At 49.3% G+C, this 20,084-nt stretch overlaps 1 protein-coding gene across 2 annotated transcripts in view; it reads left to right on the top strand.

Annotated features, from left to right (window-relative positions):
• The window catches only part of VMP1 (vacuole membrane protein 1), a 189,134-nt gene that overhangs the window by 39,002 nt on the left and 130,048 nt on the right, over positions 1 to 20,084 (top strand). For both annotated transcript variants that reach the window (XM_060259219.1, XM_060259220.1), the window contains exon 5: positions 1,032 to 1,142. In XM_060259219.1, coding sequence (XP_060115202.1) covers positions 1,032 to 1,142 — 111 coding nt within the window. The remainder of the gene's footprint in view (positions 1 to 1,031; positions 1,143 to 20,084) is intronic.

The following is a 20,084-nucleotide window of genomic DNA, read 5'->3' on the forward strand; positions in this document are numbered from 1 at the left end:
TCTTTATCCCACCTATCAAAAGAGCTGGGTCATGCAGCTGTTACACGCATGAGTATATCACTTCTTTGTACGTGTAAAGCTGCAGTACTGCAGTCCAAGCCCTGCTCACGACCTGAGTTCGATCCCGGTGGAAGCTGGGTTCAGGTAGCCAGCTCGAGGTTGACTCAGCCTTCCATCCTCCCAAGGTCGGTAAAATGAGTACCCAGCTTGCTGTAGTGGCGGAGAGCGTAGATGACTGGGGAAGGCAATGGCAAACCACCCTGTAAAAAAGTCTGCCGTAAAAATGTCTCCCGTAAAAACATCGTGATGCGACGTCACCGCAGAGTTGGAAACGACCGGTGCTTGCACAGGGGGCTACTTTTACCTCTTTTTTTTTTTACTTCCCTCCCCCCAACTCATTTACACCAAAACTGGGATTGCCTGTGCCCACTGTCGAATTTGCGATTTACTGGGATCTGGCATTGCCCGTTCCTGGGCCCTGTGGGGGCTGCCGCTTCCCCTTCTGTGTTTGCCAAGCTAGAAGCGAAACAAGGGCTCAGAGAGTGTTGGCCGCAGGCCGTACTGAACGGGTGGGGATTAGAACCCTTGCCTGGCCAGACCTCATTCCATTCATGGGCTAGCCGTTCAGGAAACAAGTGGCTGACCGGGGCTTTGGAGGACTCTGTCCATGTTTTGAGTCCAGTAGCGTCTTAAAGACCAGCAAAACCTTCCAGAATAGAAGCTCCCATGAGTCGAAGCTCAGTTCATCAGATACCATTTGTAAATGATGAAGTGAGAGCTTTGACTCACAGAAGCTTATATACTGGGATATTTTGTACCCTGGACTTGGATTTTTGTCCTACAGCTTACCCACCTGCTACTCTCTCCATGATGTGTTCTTAGGGTGCCAAATTCTGGCTAGTTATCCATCCTCCTTCCCCACCCCTTGGTCTGGCGTTTCACAACTATGTAGAAAACCATTTTTGCTTTGTTTGATGTTATGGACTTTTCTGCTTTCTTATGCAAACTTCATTTTCTTCTCTCCTTCACAGTATGTGCGATATATGGAGAAAAAATTCTTATGGTGTGCCTACTGGGTAGGCTTAGGCATTCTGTCCTCGGTTGGACTTGGAACAGGTCTTCATACCTTTCTGCTCTATTTGGTAAGCAAAAATGTGTGTGTGTGTGTTTGTTACTTAATAACACCAGGGGTTTCTGTTCTTGGAAGATTCTGTTTTTAAAGTGCAGAAAGAGCCTGAATTCTGCAACAAGAGAAGCAAAATTCTGTGTCCTGAATAAAGGGTGTGGTTTAAGCTGATCTGCCTTATATTTTGCTCAAGTTCTCTAGCTTTTATTGTGAATCAGACTTTGGCATTATGTGACCACGCTTTAGGCTTCTGTTCTCCCAGTCCCTCTCCCTTCACATGCTATAATCCCTTTCTGAGACAAACTGGGATTTGCCTTTAGATTGGCTTAGATATTAACCAAGGTTTGGCTTCCTACAGGAAATGAGGGAGGGAATCACAGCTTGATGGTAGGAGATGGGGGAATCCACAAGGCTTAGGCACAGGGCTTTTTTTCTTGCAGGAGCCCATAGGAGTGGAGCTCCACCTGGGCTGCGCAGGGGTCTGGCTGGTCCAATCCGGCATGTGGCAGCCATGTATTCCCAGGCCAGGGGTGTGGCCTAATATGCAAATGAGCTCCTGCTGGGTTTTTTCTACCAACCTCCCATTTTTCTACCAACCCCGCCCCCATTTCCACCAAACCCCCCCCTCCCCCAAATTTTGAGCATGATGCTCAAAATTTGGATTGGGTGTGTTAGATCCAGTTGTTTGGTCTAATTAGTGAAACTGGCTGGATGGCTCCCTTTTCAATAATAGTCTGAGCATGCTCCAGGATAGACAGCCAGTGGAGAGCAAGTGAGAGTCTGTTAAATGGGGAAAGAGAGACTGAGGACTTGGCCTGCTCCGGTCTCTAAGAGCTCAGGGAATCCTGGAGGGTGAGATTGGGAGGAGTTGGGTGGGGCTTCCCAATTGTCCCCTCTGCCATCGGCAGGCCTGTGGGGGCATTGCCCCCTGACTTCCGGGGGGGCCTCCGGCACAGTCTTTTTCCATTTTTTCCTTTTGGCCATGACTGAGCCAGCGAAGCGTCACTAGTGGCAGCCGGAGCCAGGAGAGCTGAGCAGGGCACAGTGCAGTGCAGCAGCAAAAGCAGCAGGCGGAGAGGAGGGAGGCAGAGGAAGCCACGTGGAATGGGCCGGGGAGGGGGGACGGATGGAGCTCCTGGCTGCAAAGTGCCAAGGCGGGAGAGAGGGAGGTGGAAGGAAACCCCCTTGCTAGCACGCAAGGTGCAGTCCCTTCTTCAGCCCAAAGTTTTAAGGTTTGCTGCCTCGACTTGGCCACATTCAGAGCCTCCAGGTACTGACCCTACCCTAGAAAGCTGCTGAGAAGCGGCAAGCCCCGCAGTGTATTGGAAAGGGTGCCCCATGACTTTTAAAATCCTGGCAATGGCCTTGGCCATTGGTTGCCCCCCCACCCTGCAAATTGGGATAGCGAGACAGGTTGAAAGCCCTGCCCTCCCATCCCTGAAATCTTATCCAGCAAATACTTCCGTTTCTGAGATTCAGAAGAATGTTGCCCGTACATTTTCAAACATACTATGGCAACCAATAGAGGGTGGAAACGTAAGCAAACGTTTTAGGCAGTGAACATCCTTGTTCTGTGAAGATGGCCTTTTCTGTCCCCCTAAACACACAACTGTGAGTAGTGTAAGCATGCCCAATCTCGTCTTGGAAGCATGTCTTCCCTTCAGTGGATTTTGCTCAGTAGATTGGGATTTGTATAATGCTTACATGTTAGCGTTCAGTCCAGAAGGATGGCCTAAATTCTATTTTGTGAGCTGCCTTGAGCCATGAGGGAACGTGCGTGATCTAAATACTTCAATAAATATCAGGGTTGCTTCCGTCTCCTCCCGCACATATCATAGCTCTGTAGTGCTTCCTTCTGGCTAATAAGCTAACACCACATCTTAAATCTTGAGATAAAAGAAACTACCCCCCCACCCCCGCATTTTTATGTCTCTTTGGGTGAGACTAGACAGGTGTTTAAAGCCGACCCACTAGGACAGGGGGCAGGCGGACCAAAAAACACTTCCACACACGCACATCTGCCTCCAGTCCCCATACCGCCCCCAGCTTGCTGGGAGCTGGCTCAAAAAGGCATCATTTTGAAAGCAGTGCCTTTTCACTGGGTGCCTCCAAGGCACCTCCTCGGCCATCTGGAAGGCCAGGAAGTGCCCGGGGAGCCATGGACTGGACGCATGAGCCTGGCCTGCCACTTTCCCAAGAACCTTCCAGAAGCTCCGGGGCACTGTGTTTTTGGCCAGCTCTTTCCAGGGTGGCTTGAAGCCGCCCCAAACCAGCCATCTGTTTTCAGCCATTCTGTATTTGCAATTTAAAAAAAGAGAGAGAACAAAGGGTTATGGCACCTCCCCAGCATCCCAGTTCTCAGTAGGTTGTTCTGGCTGTTCTCCTCTATCCTTTATCCAGTCATAATTCTCCAAGTTCTGGCATTGTGGGTTTGGGCCTGTTTCCTGGCTGCGTTCCTTAACTCCTGTCTCCCCAGGATTGCTGGACTGCTGTTGGCCACTGTTAACTGGACAGGCAGATGAGCGGCTGATACACAGAATGCCAAATCTGGGTTTTGTCAGGACTGCAGTCTCAGAGAGATGTAATGTCAAAATACGGCTGCTCGGCTTTTGACACAGTCTCTTTCCAGCAGTGATCCAGAGGGTGCTAAATAAAACAGCGTTGTGGGCTGCTAGGAAGAAGACCCACAAAATTTAATTCTGGGTATAAGCTTTCATGTGCCTGCGTGCAAAAGCTTATACTCAGAATTAAATTGAGCAGGTCTTAACGATGCCACTGGACTCAAACTTTGTTCTGTTGCTTCCGACCAAACATGGCTACCCCACCTGAATCTATCTTCAGCTATCACCGTCTCAAAAGTGTAGTACCATTTGTGGAGTTGGCTTCAAGAACAGACAGGCCCAGCATTCTACAACCTTCAGACTTGCTTATAGGCAAGAAGTTTCTTAAGGCACAAGTTTCTTAAGGGGAAAACCATGCTTTGTGAAACGCCATCTTCAAGCTACCGGGAGCGTGGAGAGGAAGTGTCAAATCCAGAAGCATTGCAACCCAGAGGAATATTTACTTAAGTTTACCATCATCATTGGGTATATGTACAAGTGACTATGTACTAGTGTACAAGTGAATTAATTCTTCATTTGGAAGTGAAAATTCATGGTGGAGTGAAGTCCTGCGTTTGAGCAGCTTTTGGAGGTTGTGTTTGATCCCAGTAGAAACTGATGGACTATTGTTATTTATTAGACTCATCCCTTGATTTTGATGGAGTAATTTGTCTCTCTCTCGCTCTCTCGGCTTGGCTTCGCGAACGAAGATTTAAGAAGGGTGCAATAGTCCACGTTTGCTGCAGGCTCGCTGGTGGCTGACAAGACCAATGTGGGACAGGCAGGTCCGGCCACAGCGGCTGCAGGGAAAAGTCTGATTTAGGGTTGGTCCTGTAGCAGTGCGATTCTTCCTCAATCTCCTTTTGTCCTCAAGACCAGCTATGCGTGTGTTCTCAAAGGAAGATGGAGTAATTTGTCAGCATTACAAAAACATGCATATAATTTTGTTTGTTTGCACGCAGTTGCTTTGTTTCTTTCTGTACTGCTGTGGGTTCACTTTTTTTGCTGATAAAATAGGTTAGGCTGAGAGTCCGTGACTGGCTCACGGTCACCCAGCAAGCTTCCATGTCAGTACAGATTCAAACCTGGTTTTCCTGAATCCTAGTCCAGTCCTCTTAACCACTGCCCCACGCTGGCTGTTTTTCCTTAGAGGCTCCCTTGCAGTGAAATGCAAGTACGTCCTCAGCTGCTTCCACTAATTCTGCAGAAAGTGTAGTGCTGCAGTCCCCCACTCGGTGTCACCGTGAACTCACTGGGATGAAGGATCACGCTAGAGGTCTTTGAACTACATCGCAGTCCAAGAAAAACCCAACCTAGTGGTTTGTAACAACCACTAGATGGCATCCCTGTCCCAGTTAGGTGTGTAAAATGGCACTGAAGCCCTTCTGCGCTTACACTTTTGGTTTTGCTTTATTTCTGGCAAACCAGGGTGAAACATCAGGCACATAGAACTATATGTAGGGGAGAGGTTGTGACTGAGTGTTAGGGCACCCACCTTACGTGTGCAAGACCTCAGAGGGTCTGATCCCTGGCAACCTTCTGTTGGTGGATCTTGGGGCCACTGTTTGAGTCCATGGAAAGTCACCGTCTCATCCGAAAGCTGATTCTAGTCTGGATGGTAGAGTTGCCAATCTCCAGTTGAGGGCAGGAGATCCCTGGTTTGGAGGCCTTCCTCCCACTTCAGGGTTAGATGAAAGCGGGGAGGGGGTGGAATTGTCTGCTGGGCACTCCATTATACCCTGTGGAGACCAGTCCTCATAGGGTGAAATGAAGAATTAATCTGTGGGTATCTGGGACTCGGGGGGGGGGGGCTTTTTTTTTTTTAAAATAGAGGCACTAAATTTTCAGCATAGCTTCTGGTGTCTCTCTCCAAGTTTAAAAAAGATTGGACCGGGGGGTCCAATTCTGTGAGGAAGGTGCCCCATCCTCCATTAGAGGGAAGGCATTTAAAAGGCATGCGGTCCCTTTAAATGTGATGGCCCGAACTCCCTTCAGAGTTCAGTTCTGCTTGTCACAACCTTGCTCCTGGCTCCACCCCCAGAGTCCCCAGATATTTCCCGAGTCGGACCCGGCACTCCTACTGAATGGGCCCACGGGTGTTCTGGTCTTGGTTAAAGGCAGCTTCAGGCGTTTGCATATTAGAAATGTGCTGCCTGAGAGCAAGTGGCCAGTCATACTTGGGGAGGGGGGTGGGGGTGGAAGAAGAAAGATGCTCCCCCCCTTCTCTCCAGTCATGGGTGTCTCTGCTTCAGAATACACTTTGCTGCCGCTCTGGGGCATTTCTTCATGGGGTAAACTAGGCATGAAGGCTGTGGCACACACTGCTATATTTACTTAAGGGGAAGATTACCTTGAATGCAAGGAGACCCTTACCCCCCAAAAAGGACACAAAAATTTAGTATTGGACACAGTAGTAGCTTGTGTGTAAATACAAGGCCCCACATGGTGCAGAGTGGTAAAGCTGCAGTACTTCAGTCCCTGAGGTCTCTACTCATGACCTGAGTTTGATCTGGCGGAAGCTGGGCTCAAGTAGCCGGCTCGAGGTTGACTCAGCCTTCCACCCTTCCGAGGTCGGTCAAATGAGTCCCCAGCTTGCTGGGGGGAAAGTGGAGATGACCGGGGAAGGCAATGGCAAACCACCCCATAAAAAAGTCTGCCATGAAAACGGCGTGATGCAGCATCACCCTAGAGTCAGAAATGACTGGTGCGTGCACAGGGGACTACCTTTACCTTTATTTTAAATCCAAGGCAATCCCCTCTTTAGTATACTTGGTGGGGGGGACGCCTAGTCTTGCATTTGGGTAAACGCTGTAAACCTTGGCCCAAGGGCAGGAGGTATCATCAGTGCCTTGGAGATCAGAAATGCCAGAAACGTCACTGGAAAATCGCTGTGCTGTTCAGGGAAACACAAGACGGCTGCGTCGACACAATGACGAGCGTGCCTCGACTTCTGGTTTCGTTTGCCTTTCGCCCTTCTTCTTCCAGCTTCCCGAGCGGCTAGCCCACGTAATTTCTGTCGAGGATAGAGACTTGCCCACGGCCTCTCCGGTCTACTGTAACACATGACCCATCTTGCTGTACACTTCAGCAAAAGGCAACATTGTTAAGTGACATTGCACGTTGTACCCTTTAGCAGGCGTAACCAGAGGGCTGTCTTCAGCAGAATTTTGGCTCTTTGGTGGTGCCCAGGTCTGTCATTGGACACTTATGGAGAGGTAGCACTTCCCCTTCTCACGCACTGCCCCTCCTCACCTCAAGTCAGGTGGGCGGGCTAAGCAAAGTGTCTGCCTTTCTTCACACACACACACGCATACACCCATTCCACTGCAGCAGAACCGGGTGAAAGTTTTGTCCCACAGCTCTGTACTCATTTGCAGATTGTGCCACCACAAAGCCGCCTTGCGCTAACCAGATGTTGCCACAGCACTGAAGTGGAGGTGGTTACAAAGGCGTGGCTATCATAAAAGGACAGCGCAAGGGTGACTTCAAAGAGTCTCCCGAGGTGAGGGCTGGTTGGAGAAGAGTTGCCCTCAGCCTTCTTGGTCTGGTGTAAAAATATACCAGAACGATACAAAAAGTGCTGTCATCCCAGATCTCTAAGCATGTACAGATCTACTCCCCACCCCCCCGTGTGTGGGTGTTTTATTTATTTTTTTATTGCACTTATATCCTGCCCTCCCCAAATAGGCTCAGGGCGGCTAACAACAGTCACAATTGGATGACAATTCACATTATGATAATAAAACATTATTAAAACATTACAATATTAAAACAATTTAAATACCGCTCTAAATATAACTCAGATGGCTTCTGTTTGAATTGATTTGTCATGATACTGTGGGGCAGATGATACACCCCCCCATAGTTGTTAAAAAGTTTTAGCTAATGAATGAGCGCAGTGTTCCAGTGCATCTGTGGTTCTGGGAATCAGCCCCTTTAGTTCATGCAAGTTCCACTTGATTGCACCTTCTGATGTGCTCCGGTTAGAGACTCCCCTGTGACGTTACAGAGGGTCTCTCCACCGGCAACAGAGCAAGAGTCAAGTTGCACCTTTAAGACCAACAAAGGGCAACTAGAATGATTAAAGGTTTGGAACACTTTCCCTATGAAGAAAGGTTAAAACGCTTGGGGCTCTTTAGCTTGGAGAAACGTCGACTGCGGGGTGACATGGTAGAGGCTTACAAGATTATGCATGGGATGGAGAAAGTAGAGAAAAGAAGTACTTTTCTCTTTCTCACAATACAAGAGCTCGTGGGCATTCAATGAAATTGCTGAGCAGACAGGTTAAAATGGATAAAAGGAAGTACTTCTTCACCCAAAGGGTGATTAACATGTGGAATTCACTGCCACAGGAGGCGGCGGCGGCTACAAGCATAGCCACTTTTAAGAGGGGATTGGATAAACATGGAGCAGAGGTCCATCAGTGACTATTAGCCACAGTGTGTATATGTGTGTGTGTGTACACACACACATATACTGGCCACTGTGTGACACAGTGTTGGACTGGATGGGCCATTGGCCTGATCCAGCACGGCTTCTTATGTTCTTATTCAGAATGTTTTGTGTACTAGACGCCCACTTCATCAGACAACAGGATGGAATGGCAAGCAGACCTAAATATAGAGAAAGCGGGCAGTGAGTTAGTATGCAGACTACTTGCCATTCCATCCTGTTGTCTGATGAAGTGGGCTTTTAGCACACAAAAGCTTACATTCCGAATAAAACTGTGTTGGTCTTAAAGGTGTAACTTGACTCCTACTTTGTTCTGCTGCTTCAGACCAGCACGGCTGCCCACCTGGATCTATCTCCACTGGCAACTTTGGCACTTCAGCGAACTGTACGTTTTCTTCGGTGTATCGGCAAGGACCCCTGTCTGAAAAGGGGGTGGCTGGTGGAACGGCAATTTGGCCGTTAGAACGGCAGTTTGGGACAAGGGGGACACTCTCCAGACCTGAACGCCAACATCTGCTTTGGTTATAAATTGGATTAGATTCCTTCTGTGTGCTGCTTTTAATAATAGACTTGCTTGACTTGCTGCAGTTCTGTTTTTGTTGTTGACCTTGGTGATTACATCTTGAAGCTTCCTTCAAAACGTTTTTGGTGAAAAGGCGGAGAGAGAGTGCGCGCGTGCGCGTTTTAAAAAAGAAAAACCACAATCGCTGCACAAGACGCTGCATTTTTATTTGCCCTGGCTTGTTAACGAACTGCAATTTGTAGTTGCCGCTGATTCCCCAAGCCCTTTGCATGCGCCGGAAGACTTGTGGGAGGAGGTGTTCTTTGTATTGCTCTTGGCTTTCAAGGTGGCAGCCCCCCCCCCCCCCCGCCTCCCGGTCCCATGCAAAGTTCAGTGTGGTATGAGAGACTGCTGCTTCCCTCTCCAGAGTCGGGGTCTGGAGTCCATGGGGGGCAGTCTCCTTTTCAGAGGAGCTTGTCTCGCACTCCTGCGCATCTACTTACTTGGCTGGTTTCGATCCTCTTGCAGAACTCTTGCATGTTCTCTTCCCTCTTTCAAAGAAATGGTGACACTTGTTTTTCTAGTTCTTTGGAAAAGGTGGGGGGGAACAGGAGTGGGTTCAGCAGGGATGCAAATGCCATGTTAGCCTAGGCCTGGGGTGTCAAACATGCTGCTCGGGGCCAATCAGGCCCCCCAGAGGGCTCCTATCAGGCCTCTGAGCAACTAGGTCTTGTCTACTTCCTTCTTCCTCTCTCTTGCTTGCTTCCTTCTGCATCTCAATTTGCTTTTCAAGGCTTGCTCAATCACACAGGAGCTACAGAACAAAACCTCGGTTTTCTCCATTGGTTGAGGCTCCCCTGGGAAGGGAGCGAAAGAGCCAGAGCTTTCTTTGCCCAGTTCCTTGGACCCCTGGAGAAATACAATTAAAGCACCTTTAAGACCAACAAATGCTAATGTTTTAAGCATGTTTTATTTTAAGTTTTTTTTAAAAAAAACCTTTTGTCCTGTTTGTGTCCTTTAAAAAGTTTATATCTCTGCTACCTAATCTTAAATAGGTGCACACGTGGCCCAGCTCAACATGGGCTGGCCTAACAAGGTCTCAATCATGTCAGTTCCAGCCCTCGTAACAAACGAGTTCGACACCCCCGGCCTAGGCTGTTGTCTGACCCTTTTGCCGGAACCGCCGAAAGCATTTCACAGCACCACGGAACCGCCGAAAGCATTTCACAGCACCACGGAACCGCCGAAAGCATTTCACAGCACCACGGATTAAAATCCATTTCACAGAACTGCTAATGGGAATCTGCATTATGTTGTGAATTGAAGCCTGCGGCGTTATGGCGTTGATGGCGTCTTTGCACCTCTTCAGAGGATCACTTCAGTCGATGAGGGCTAGAACCAAAATAAAATCTGGTTTATTTAGAAGAATTTTTATTAGCAGTACTTCTTAAAAAGCGAGGCCAGCAAAATCCCTCCGAGGATTTTATTTATTTATTTAGTTAATTAGTTAGTTAAATTTATATCCCGCCCTCCCCGCCAGAGCAGGCTGAGGGCGGCTTACATGTTCATGTATACACACGAATTTAAAAAGTACATTAAAAGACATAAAAACCTAAAATCGTAAAAATCAAAACATTTCAGGTGCTTTATTGATCTTTGGATGGCAATCTGCTTGATAAGATGGGTCCTGCTGAATCTGTTTTTATATCACGTTTTGCTGTTCTGCTGGTTCCAGCTGGATGTTGTGTGTAGAAACAGATCTTAGGTCCATGCTAGAGGTGGTCCAGCTGTTCCGAGGTCTGTTGTAGCCTGTGCTCTTAATTAATAAATGCCTGGGGGGAAGAGCACCATCTTACAGGCCCTGCGGAACAGTGCGAGCTCTCCCAGGGCCCTAACCTCTTCACGGAGCTCGTTCCACCAGCATGGAGCTACAACAGAAAAGGCCCTGGCTCTGGTCGTCGTGAGCCTGGCCTCTTTAAAGCCAGGGTTTGAGAGCAGGTTTTGTGATCCTGACCGAAGTGCTCTCTGAAGTGCCAACTTGAAATTAATTTTAGCCCTAGTTTCTAGTCCTCACTGCGAGGATCGGCTTTAAAAATGGGGGGCTGCTGAAGACGATGCATGAGGAAGGTCTAGTTTTTTACATCCTCGTTGGGGGGATCTTGGTGAGGGTGCTCTCTCCCAGTCCTGCCAATTAAATCCCATCTTTTTTTAAGAATTCGAGCACGGCATCATTGAGCACTGCTGTTAGAGTGACACATGTTTGAAAGTCATGTGAGTATGCAAGGTTGGCTTCCATGTTGATTTATTAATTTATTAATTATTGATTAATTTATTGATTATTAATTTATTGATTACTTACGCATGTTAGCACTTTAAATTTAAGAATTAGGTTTTCAGTACTGTGCTAAGTAAGAATTATCTATCTACTGATCAATTAGGAAAGTTTTGGTGATCTGGACAGTTAGGAACTGAGGACGGGGGTGGGCTGGGGATCTGTGCTGGGGATCTGTGCTGTGCTTGTAAATTAGCCAGCTGAATCTAACATAACCATCAAAGAATAGGCTCGGGATGACTGGTCAGGGGATTCCAGTGCTCCTGGGGAGGGGAAGATACGACGGTGGGAATGGACGGATATATGAGAGAAGGAGACAGAGACAAAACAGTGCTCGGCCCCCTTCTAGTCTACTTCCCATCCCAACGGTGACAAGTAGGGGGACCAAGAGAAATTGCCCGCGTCCGACACTGGTGTTATGCAACGCCAGGTCTATAAACAATAAGATCGAGACCATTAAGGACTTCCTGCTTCGGCAGGATGCAGACCTGGCTTGCGTGACCGAGACCTGGGTTCAAGAGGGAGAGACAATGGCACTCTCCCAGATGACCCCCCCAGGTTACTCGGTCTTCCACCAGTCGCGGATTAGCGGGCGGGGGGGCGGGGTGGCGATATTCATACGGGAGGCTTACTCCTTCAGGGCCCTCCCGGCCCCAAAGATCGATGGTGTTGAATGTGTCGGCCTTGCGTTGGATGTCGGGGAGAGGTTGGCGATCTGGCTGGTGTACCGTCCGCCTAACGCACCGGCCAGCGCCTTACCATCCCTGATGGAGGCGGTGTCCGGCTGGGCGTTGGAGTGCCCGGGGCTTCTGGTCCTGGGCGACTTCAATGTCCACGCCGATGACGCGGCTTCCACTCAGGCGATGGACCTAGTGTCTTCCATGGCGACACTAGGACTCTCCCAATTTGTTACGACTCCCACGCATCAGGCGGGGCACACATTAGATCTGATCTTTGCGGCCGGGATTAAAGTGAACGAAATCGCAACGGAGGCGATACCATGGTCGGATCACTTAGCCCTCAAGGCTCGTATGGAGACGCTACCACAACCCTGTAAGGGCGGAGAGCCTATTTTGGCTCGCCCGCGGAGCCTGATGGACCCGGAACGGTTCCAAACGGCTCTTCGGGATCCTTGGCCCCCTTGTGATTCCCTTGACGCCCTGGTTGATGCCTGGCAAGACCGGCTATCTGGGGCAATCAACGAGATCGCACCTCGACGTCCTCTGCGCCCTCGTTCAAGGCTGGCTCCTTGGTATACCCTGGAGCTACGCCGGTTGAAACAAGGACTCCGACGACTAGAGAGGCAGTGGCGGCGCACTCGTGGCGAAGCGGCGAGAACATCCTACAGAACGCTTATGAGGTCGTATGAGATGGCAGTCAAGGCCGCAAAGAAGAAGTACTTTGCGGCCAAGATTGCGTCTGCAAATTCGCGCCCGGCACAATTATTCAAAATAATTGGACACTTAACTACTCTGCCCCAAGGCAGACCAAACGTAAGAGAATTAGAAATAGGCTGTGAGGCTTTTGCGAAATTTTTTGCAGACAAAATCACGTCGCTCCGCCAGGACCTGCCCATCACCTTAGATACAGTACATGAGCCCGAGGCCCCTTGCCTGTCTTCTGATTTAACTCTGGATCATTTCGACCCGCTCAGCCTGGAGGAAGTTGACGGAATCCTCTCCTCTGCGCGCCCTACAACTTGCGATCTGGACCCATGCCCCTCCTGGCTAATTAAATCTTGCCTGAGGGAGCTTGAATATCCTTTACGGGACATCATAAATAGATCCCTCTCAGAGGGGCGTTTTCCATCATCCCTGAAAGAGGCTTTGGTCCGACCCCTCCTGAAAAAAACTACAGCAGATCCGGCCGAATTGGCAAACTACCGACCGGTCTCTAATTTACCGTTTTTAGGTAAAATAATTGAGAGGGCAGTGGCGTCGCAGTTGCAGAGCTTTCTGGATGACGCTTCCATCCTAGACCCTTGCCAGTCCGGCTTTCGCCCGGGCTATGGGACGGAGACAGTACTGGTCGCCCTGGTAGACGATCTCCAACGGCATCTGGATCGGGGCGGTGTGGCGGTGCTGATGTTGTTAGACCTGTCGGCCGCGTTCGACACGGTCGACCATCAGCTACTGACCCGCCGCCTCGCCGATATAGGGGTGAGGGGGTCTGCCTTACAATGGCTCTCCTCCTTCCTCGAGGATCGGGGACAAAGGGTGGCAATTGGTGGCGAGCGGTCCCGGAGGCGCACACTGGACTGTGGAGTGCCTCAGGGGGCAGTTCTCTCACCAATATTATTCAATATCTACATGCGCCCTCTTGCCCAGATTGCCAGGAGATACGGACTTGGGTGCCATCAATATGCAGATGACACCCAACTCTATCTGCTAATGGACGGCCGGCCTGACTGCGTCCCTGAGAATCTAGACCGGGCCCTGCAGGACATGGCAATGTGGTTGAGGAGGAGCGGGCTGAAATTGAACCCAGCGAAGACAGAAGTCCTTTGTCTGGGTCGGGGCGCCCGGGAAGGGGAAACACCTCTTCCGGTCTTCGACGGGGCGCCGCTGAAAGCGGCGCACCGGGTTAGGAGTCTGGGAGTTTTACTGGAGCCTTCATTATCAATGGAGGCCCAGATTGCAGCCACTGCCAAGTCAGCCTTCTTCCACCTGAGGCGGGCAAGGCAGTTGGCTCCCTTCCTAGAGCGCCAAGATCTGGCAACGGTACTTCACGCAACGGTCACCTCGAGACTGGATTACTGTAATGCCCTCTACATGGGGCTGCCTCTGTACCGAACCCGGAAGCTGCAGCTGGTGCAGAACGCAGCGGCCAGGCTTCTGTTGGGGCTCCCTAAATGGGAGCACATACAGCCTGGGCTGCGCGAGCTGCACTGGCTGCCAGTTATATACCGGGTTCGTTACAAAGTGCTGGTCATTACCTTTAAAGCCCTATATGGTCGAGGACCTGTCTACCTCAGGGACCGTCTTTCCCTATATGAACCCCAGAGAGCACTGAGGTCAGCTGGAAAAAACTTGCTGACTATCCCCGGACCAAGAGAGGTGAAGTTGCAATGCACCCGCAATCGGGCCTTCTCCTCTGTGGCCCCGAGCTTATGGAACCAACTTCCAGAGGAAATGCGGGCCCTGCGGGATCTTGAACAATTCCGCAGGGCCTGCAAGACTTTCCTCTTCCGACTGGCTTTCGATGATGTAGAAAATTAAGTACTAATGATACCGCCATCATAATAAAGAACAAATAGCAATAGCATTAGCACTTTTATAACTGTAATTAATTTTAAATCTATTAGAATTTTAATGTTGAATGTAACCTTGTTTTTATACAATGGAATGTTACTGTTACTGTTAGCCGCCCTGAGCCTGCCCCGGCGGGGAGGGCGGGATATAAATAAAATTATCTAATCTAATCTAATCATGTTCATTTTGGGCAGGAGCTCACAGAGCAGGGCTTCAAAACCTCTACATTGTATTGTGTTCTTTCTTTCTTCAACCTCCCCCACCCCCAAATACTTGCTTCTGGACTCCATCGTTCAAACCCCCTGTAAGAATTTTGCTGAACTAAGATTTGGCAAATTTTCTAGCATTTTTCCCCACAAAAAGTGGGGAAACAACCAAAACACATCAAGCAGACAGATGGAAAATTGTCATCATGCCACTGCGGCCACATAGGAGAAAGTAATTTAAAAAGTATGATGGGAGTAAGGTTTTATTATGGAAATTATAATTCAAGAAGCATTTTAAGTTATATAATTTAGTACACCTTCCTGTGATGTCAGGGGTGTGTGACATATGCAAATGAGTTCTGCTGATGATCTCTGGCACCTCCTTTTCTACAAAATGACCCCTGCTTACGGGATTCGGTGACCCTGACCATGGTTTGATCTTGACATGTAAAACCGCATTGTGCTGAGTCAGATGCTTGGTCCATGTGACCTAGTAGGGTCTCCTCTGATTGGCAGAGACTCTTTGTGGTCTTGGCTTAGATGGGTCTTCGCTGTCCTAATGCCTAAGAAACCTTTAACTGGGAGCTTCTGCATGCAAAGCTTGTGTTTCCATCATCACTGAGCTACTGTTCCGTCTTCACACGTAGAAGTTCTGCCACTTTCTACCGCTGTCAGGTTGTTCGAGCCGCATTGTCTTAAACAGGTTTTTCAGTGATCCTCATCATTCTTCCCCTCTCACATCCATGTTGCAAAACTGGCTCACATTAAGCGCTGAAGCCATTGCGACCAGGGTTTTTTTAACCAAGGTCAGGTTACTGGCAAGAGTTGGAGGAAGAATGCCTTTGGGTCAGAGACAGAGAAGATCCGGAACATAACTCAAGTCTTCAGACTGATCCTTTTTGGAGTTCATAGGAGAATTGTTTTGTGACTTCCATCTGTCTCGTAGGTTTCCTCCGTGAACTCCAGCAGCTTCCTCTTGCTGGTCTTTATGCTATTCACTGAGAACGGCTGAGCTTCCTGGAATGTTTGACGCTAGCACAGCGGGCTTGAAAATCACTTCCGTCCAGTCTGCAGCCGTGACTCAGTGCCCGCGAGGGTTCCATTCACGGAGGTTCTGGCTGGCAACATTTTGACTCCGCTTGGGTCCAGATGAACACTTGCCAGAGAATTCCAAACTCAGCATCAAATTAAGCCACAACCTACAGTAAAGAAAGCCAGTTTTTTTTTAATGGTAATGTTGTTTGCACCCAGATGGGCAAAAATCTGTCGTATGGGTAGCCACTGCTAGCCATAAGAGAAGAGTTGCGATTGGGCACTGTGCAGACTGTTGATGGTGGGAAGTGCCATCGAGTTGGTGCCAACCTGTGGCCAGCCAGCTAGAGGGGTTTGCCAAAGCAAGAGATGTTCAAAGGTGGTTCGCCATTCACTGCCCCTGAGTAGCAACCCTGGACTTCCTTGGTGGTCTCCCATCGTTCCATGGCACAGAAGCTACAGAGCAAAGCCTCTATTTTCTCCATTGGCTGAGGCTCCTCCTTTGGGGAGGATGGAGAGCTTGCTTTGCCAGACTCTTTCAATCACACAGCAGAGCTACTGAGCCAAGCCTCTCTTCCTTTTGTTGGATGAGGCTCCTCCCCCATCTGGTCCCCCGCGGAAGGAAGGAAAGAGCCAGAGCTTCCTTTGCCCAGTTCCCTGGATCCCAAGTGAAGCCTGCTTAGCTTCCCAGATCTCATGAGGTCAGGCTGGCCTGGCTTGTCCAGATTGCCAGGCTGCGATTAAGACGTTTTAAAAAAGGAAATTGCTTTAAAGAGTAACATGAGCAAAAAACTTCCAGTCTAAATTTCGGTGGTGGGGGAGACTGGGAGAAGCAGGGAGAACACCACCAATGGGAGCAAAGGAGATGAAGAGTTACTCAGAATGTTGAGCCAGCATCTGTGATGAGTGGAAGTCAACGTACCCCAGCTTCTGAGATGACACAGGGCTGTTTGATGCATTTGCAGTTCCTTCCTCTTTCGGGAGGTTCATAAGAGAGAGAAACTTGATTTTAAAAAATGGACAAACATGGTAGCAAGATGGTTGTTTTTATTACAGTTCTGCGCTGCCCTCTTTTCAGGGAGTTATGGGGCTGCTTCTTCTGAGGTAGGTTAGACTGAAGCGCAGTGACTACCCCCAGTTCACCCAGCTGGTTTTTCCACGGCAAGGGAGGAGTCGGACCTCAATTTCTCCAAACTAAGGCCAACCTATCAAACTGGCTGTCAGTAATGAATTCTGCATCCTTCCTGCGTCGTCTTGTCGCTTTGCTCAAGAAGGATGCATGCCCTAGAATACTCTTGACCAGGGGTTGCTAAACTGTGGCTCAGGAGCCACATGTGGGTCTTCCACACATATTGTGTGGCTCTTGAAGCCCCTACTGCCCTGTCAGCTGGCTTGGAGAAGGCATTTCTCTCTTTAAATCACTTCTCCAAGCCAAGCCAACTGGCAGCTTGGAGAATGCATTTAAAGTTAAAGTTGCTTTCTTTCCACCTATCCCTCCTCGCCATCTTCCTTCCTTCCTCTGTTCTTTATTTTGTGTGGCTCTTACATTAAGCAAGTTTGGCTACCCCTGCTCTTGACACACTATGTGTGGTTAAGCATGCAAAATAGTAGCAAGTCATGGCAAAATAGTTCAATTAACCACTGCCCGCCAGCTATATGTAACTGTGCTCGCTGTACCACGTTTCGTTGTCTGACAAACTCTATGCAGGCACGAAAGCTTACATTCTGAATAAAACTTCGTTGATCTTAAAAGTGCTACTGGACTCCAGTTTTCTTCATGCGGTAACAAGCTCCCTCAATCAGTTATTCGTTGTGTGAAGAACTGCTTCCTTTTGTCTGACGCTATTGCTGTCAGCTTCGTCAGGCGCTCCTCCACGTCGTCGTGGTGTTGCGGGGAGTCTCTTTTCTCTGCGTCTTCCGCACCGTGCGCCAGCTTGTCGAGGAACCCTCGACAAACTCGCTGAGGAACGGAGCGCAGTTTGGAACCGTTGGTCTGGATCGTTGCGCCACCCGAATGAGACCTGCTTGACGTATTACTTCTCTTCCCCCACGTACAGCCAGAAATCCCCCTGGGGATTTCAGCTCGTGACCTGTGCTGCCGCTCTTGGGGAAACAGGAATCACTCCGCATTAACAGAGTCTAGCGAGGAATTAGCTGATTCCGCTTTTTTTCTCCCCACGTCGGCCAGGATCGCCCCGAGCAAGTGGCGCCCACCCAAGCTATCTATCCATCTGTGAACCGCCAGACGTGCAACTCAGTTTGGGCTCGTCCTTACAGTGTTCCGTGCCACTGCTGGACACCCACCCACCCCCTCAAAAAAAAAAAAAAATAAGAGTGAGTAGTTCTTTTGTGTTCACATTGTTTTCCTCTTTGGGGCATGAAATTGAGTCTACCTAAGAAGGAATAAAGGAGTCTTGTGGTGCAGAGTGATAAAGCTGCAGTACTGCAGCCCAAACTCTCTGCTCATGACCCGAGTTCGATCCCGGCGGAAGCTGGGTTCAGGTAGCCGGCTCAAGGTTGACTCAGTCTTCATCCTTCCAAGGTTAGTAAAATGAGTATCCAGCTTGGAGGGAAAGCGTAGATGACTGGGGAAGGCAATGGTAAACCACCCCATAAAAAGTCTGCCGTGAAAACGCGCTACGACATCACCCCAGCGTCGGAAACGACTGGTGCTTGCGCAGGGGACTACCTTTGCCTTTTTAAGAAGGAATAAAGATTCCCAAAGGTACGATGGAGAGTGTACAAGGCAGCACCCTTGGAGGTCTGGTGGCAGTTCAGCGTCTGGGCGGAGGCCTCCAGGGAATCCTGTGTGGGCAGCCTCAGGTTCCACAATGGAGGAAACGCAGGATGTGAGTGCATTTATTTTTAATGCATCGCATTCTGGGTCGAAGCCGTTTTCTACAGAATCAGGTCATTCTTCTCTCTAGCCCGGGGCTGTCCCTTCTGACTGGAAGCGGCTCTCCAAGATGTTTCCCAACTCTGCAACCTCAGAGCCTTTTAACTGGAACTACCGGAGAGCAAGCCAGCAACTTCCTGCATGCAAAATATGTTCTCTCATGCTCAGCTGAGTCCTCGGACAGTTTGTTCTGCCGCGGGGGAGGGGTGGGGGGACTGGATCGGCTCTTCAGGAACAGACTAGCAGGGTCTGCAGAAGTTGCTACCGCCATAAGAAATGTTAAGGGGCTCCAAAGTCTTTGGAATATGGCCTGGTAGAGGCCCTAAGAAGCAAGCAAAAGGATGCCCCGATAGCAGTGATAAAATAGGAGGTGGCTTTGAAATGTGCTGGTTGAAGTAGGCTGTTTCCATCTTACCTAATGGGAGGTCTTAATTTGGACCATCAGGTGGGCTCAGAGTGGAACTCTTTTAAGAGCAGCGACCCCTTCCAATGCAATATTTAAAAACTGCTTCTGAGGCGCCCCTTGGTTTCTGAAATAGGTCGCCATATAATATGCTGTTCTGGAGATAGAAGGCCAATGGACGCTTGGGTCTACGGGAGTAATCACACTTTGCTTGGGTCTCAGTCTTTGCATTTGTCCTGACCAGGGGTGGCCAAACTGCGGCTTGGGAGCCACGTGCGGCTCTTCCAAACAATATTGTGTGACTCTTGAAGCCCCATCAACCCATTGGCTGGCTTAGAAAAGGCATTTGTCTCTTTAAATCCCTTTTCCAAGCCAAGCCAGCTGGAGGCTTGGAGGATGCATTTAAAGTTAAAGTTGCTTTCTTTCCACCTCTCCTTCCCCATCTGTTTGCCTTCCTTCTGGCTCTCAAGCATCTGACGTTCATGTCTTGCAGCTCTCAAACATCTGCCGTTTACTCTGTGCAGCTCTTGGTTTAATCAAGTTTGGCCACCCCTGGTCCTGCTGACCCTCTGAGAAAGCCGGAGCTGGTTATGCCATCGATTTTAAGCGTCCTTACTGGGAAGCAAAGTTATTTCCTTTAGGCCTCTTTCCAAGTCTGTGCACACTGAGAAGCAGTGAGTAGATGGTGACAGTTTGAGAAGCCCCGTTCCAGACTGCATCTCAACAGTTGGCTTTGTGTTCACTCCCTGCCTAAATATAAAAAGATAGTGTCATCCGAAGCTGGCTTCACTTTTAAGAAGGGGTGGCAAGTGTGGGGGGGGTGATAAATGCTGTGGGATGAGTCGCCAGTTGTGGTGAGGAGAACAGGCCATTTTCCCATGAGAAAATAGCCCTTCTTTCTCTTAAGGCATGGAATGACACATTTCTGTCCCACCCCCGAGCCTTCTGCCCGAGACTAAAAATCCCACATCACTGAGCATTAACAGCAAGCAGAGATGTTCTCTGTTGGCCACTGTCTGGCTATTGCCAGTTGCATCACCTTTCCCTCTTTTGGGAGGGAGGGAAGTGTCCATGTCCATTTGTTTTTGTCCCAGTTTTTTTGGCAGAAACTGGCTTCCAGCTCATAGGAATCAAAACTTCAAACAAAATATTAAGGAGCACCAAAGCCTTTGGAATATGGCCTGGTAGAGGCCCCAGTAGTGGTGATAAAATAGGAGGTGGCTTTGGAATTCGTTGGTTGAAGTAGGCTGTTTCCATCTTTCCTAACGGGAAGGCTTGATTTGG

This window comes from Heteronotia binoei, chromosome 18 (assembly GCF_032191835.1).
Source record: "Heteronotia binoei isolate CCM8104 ecotype False Entrance Well chromosome 18, APGP_CSIRO_Hbin_v1, whole genome shotgun sequence".
NCBI classification, from domain to species: Eukaryota; Metazoa; Chordata; class Lepidosauria; order Squamata; family Gekkonidae; genus Heteronotia; species Heteronotia binoei.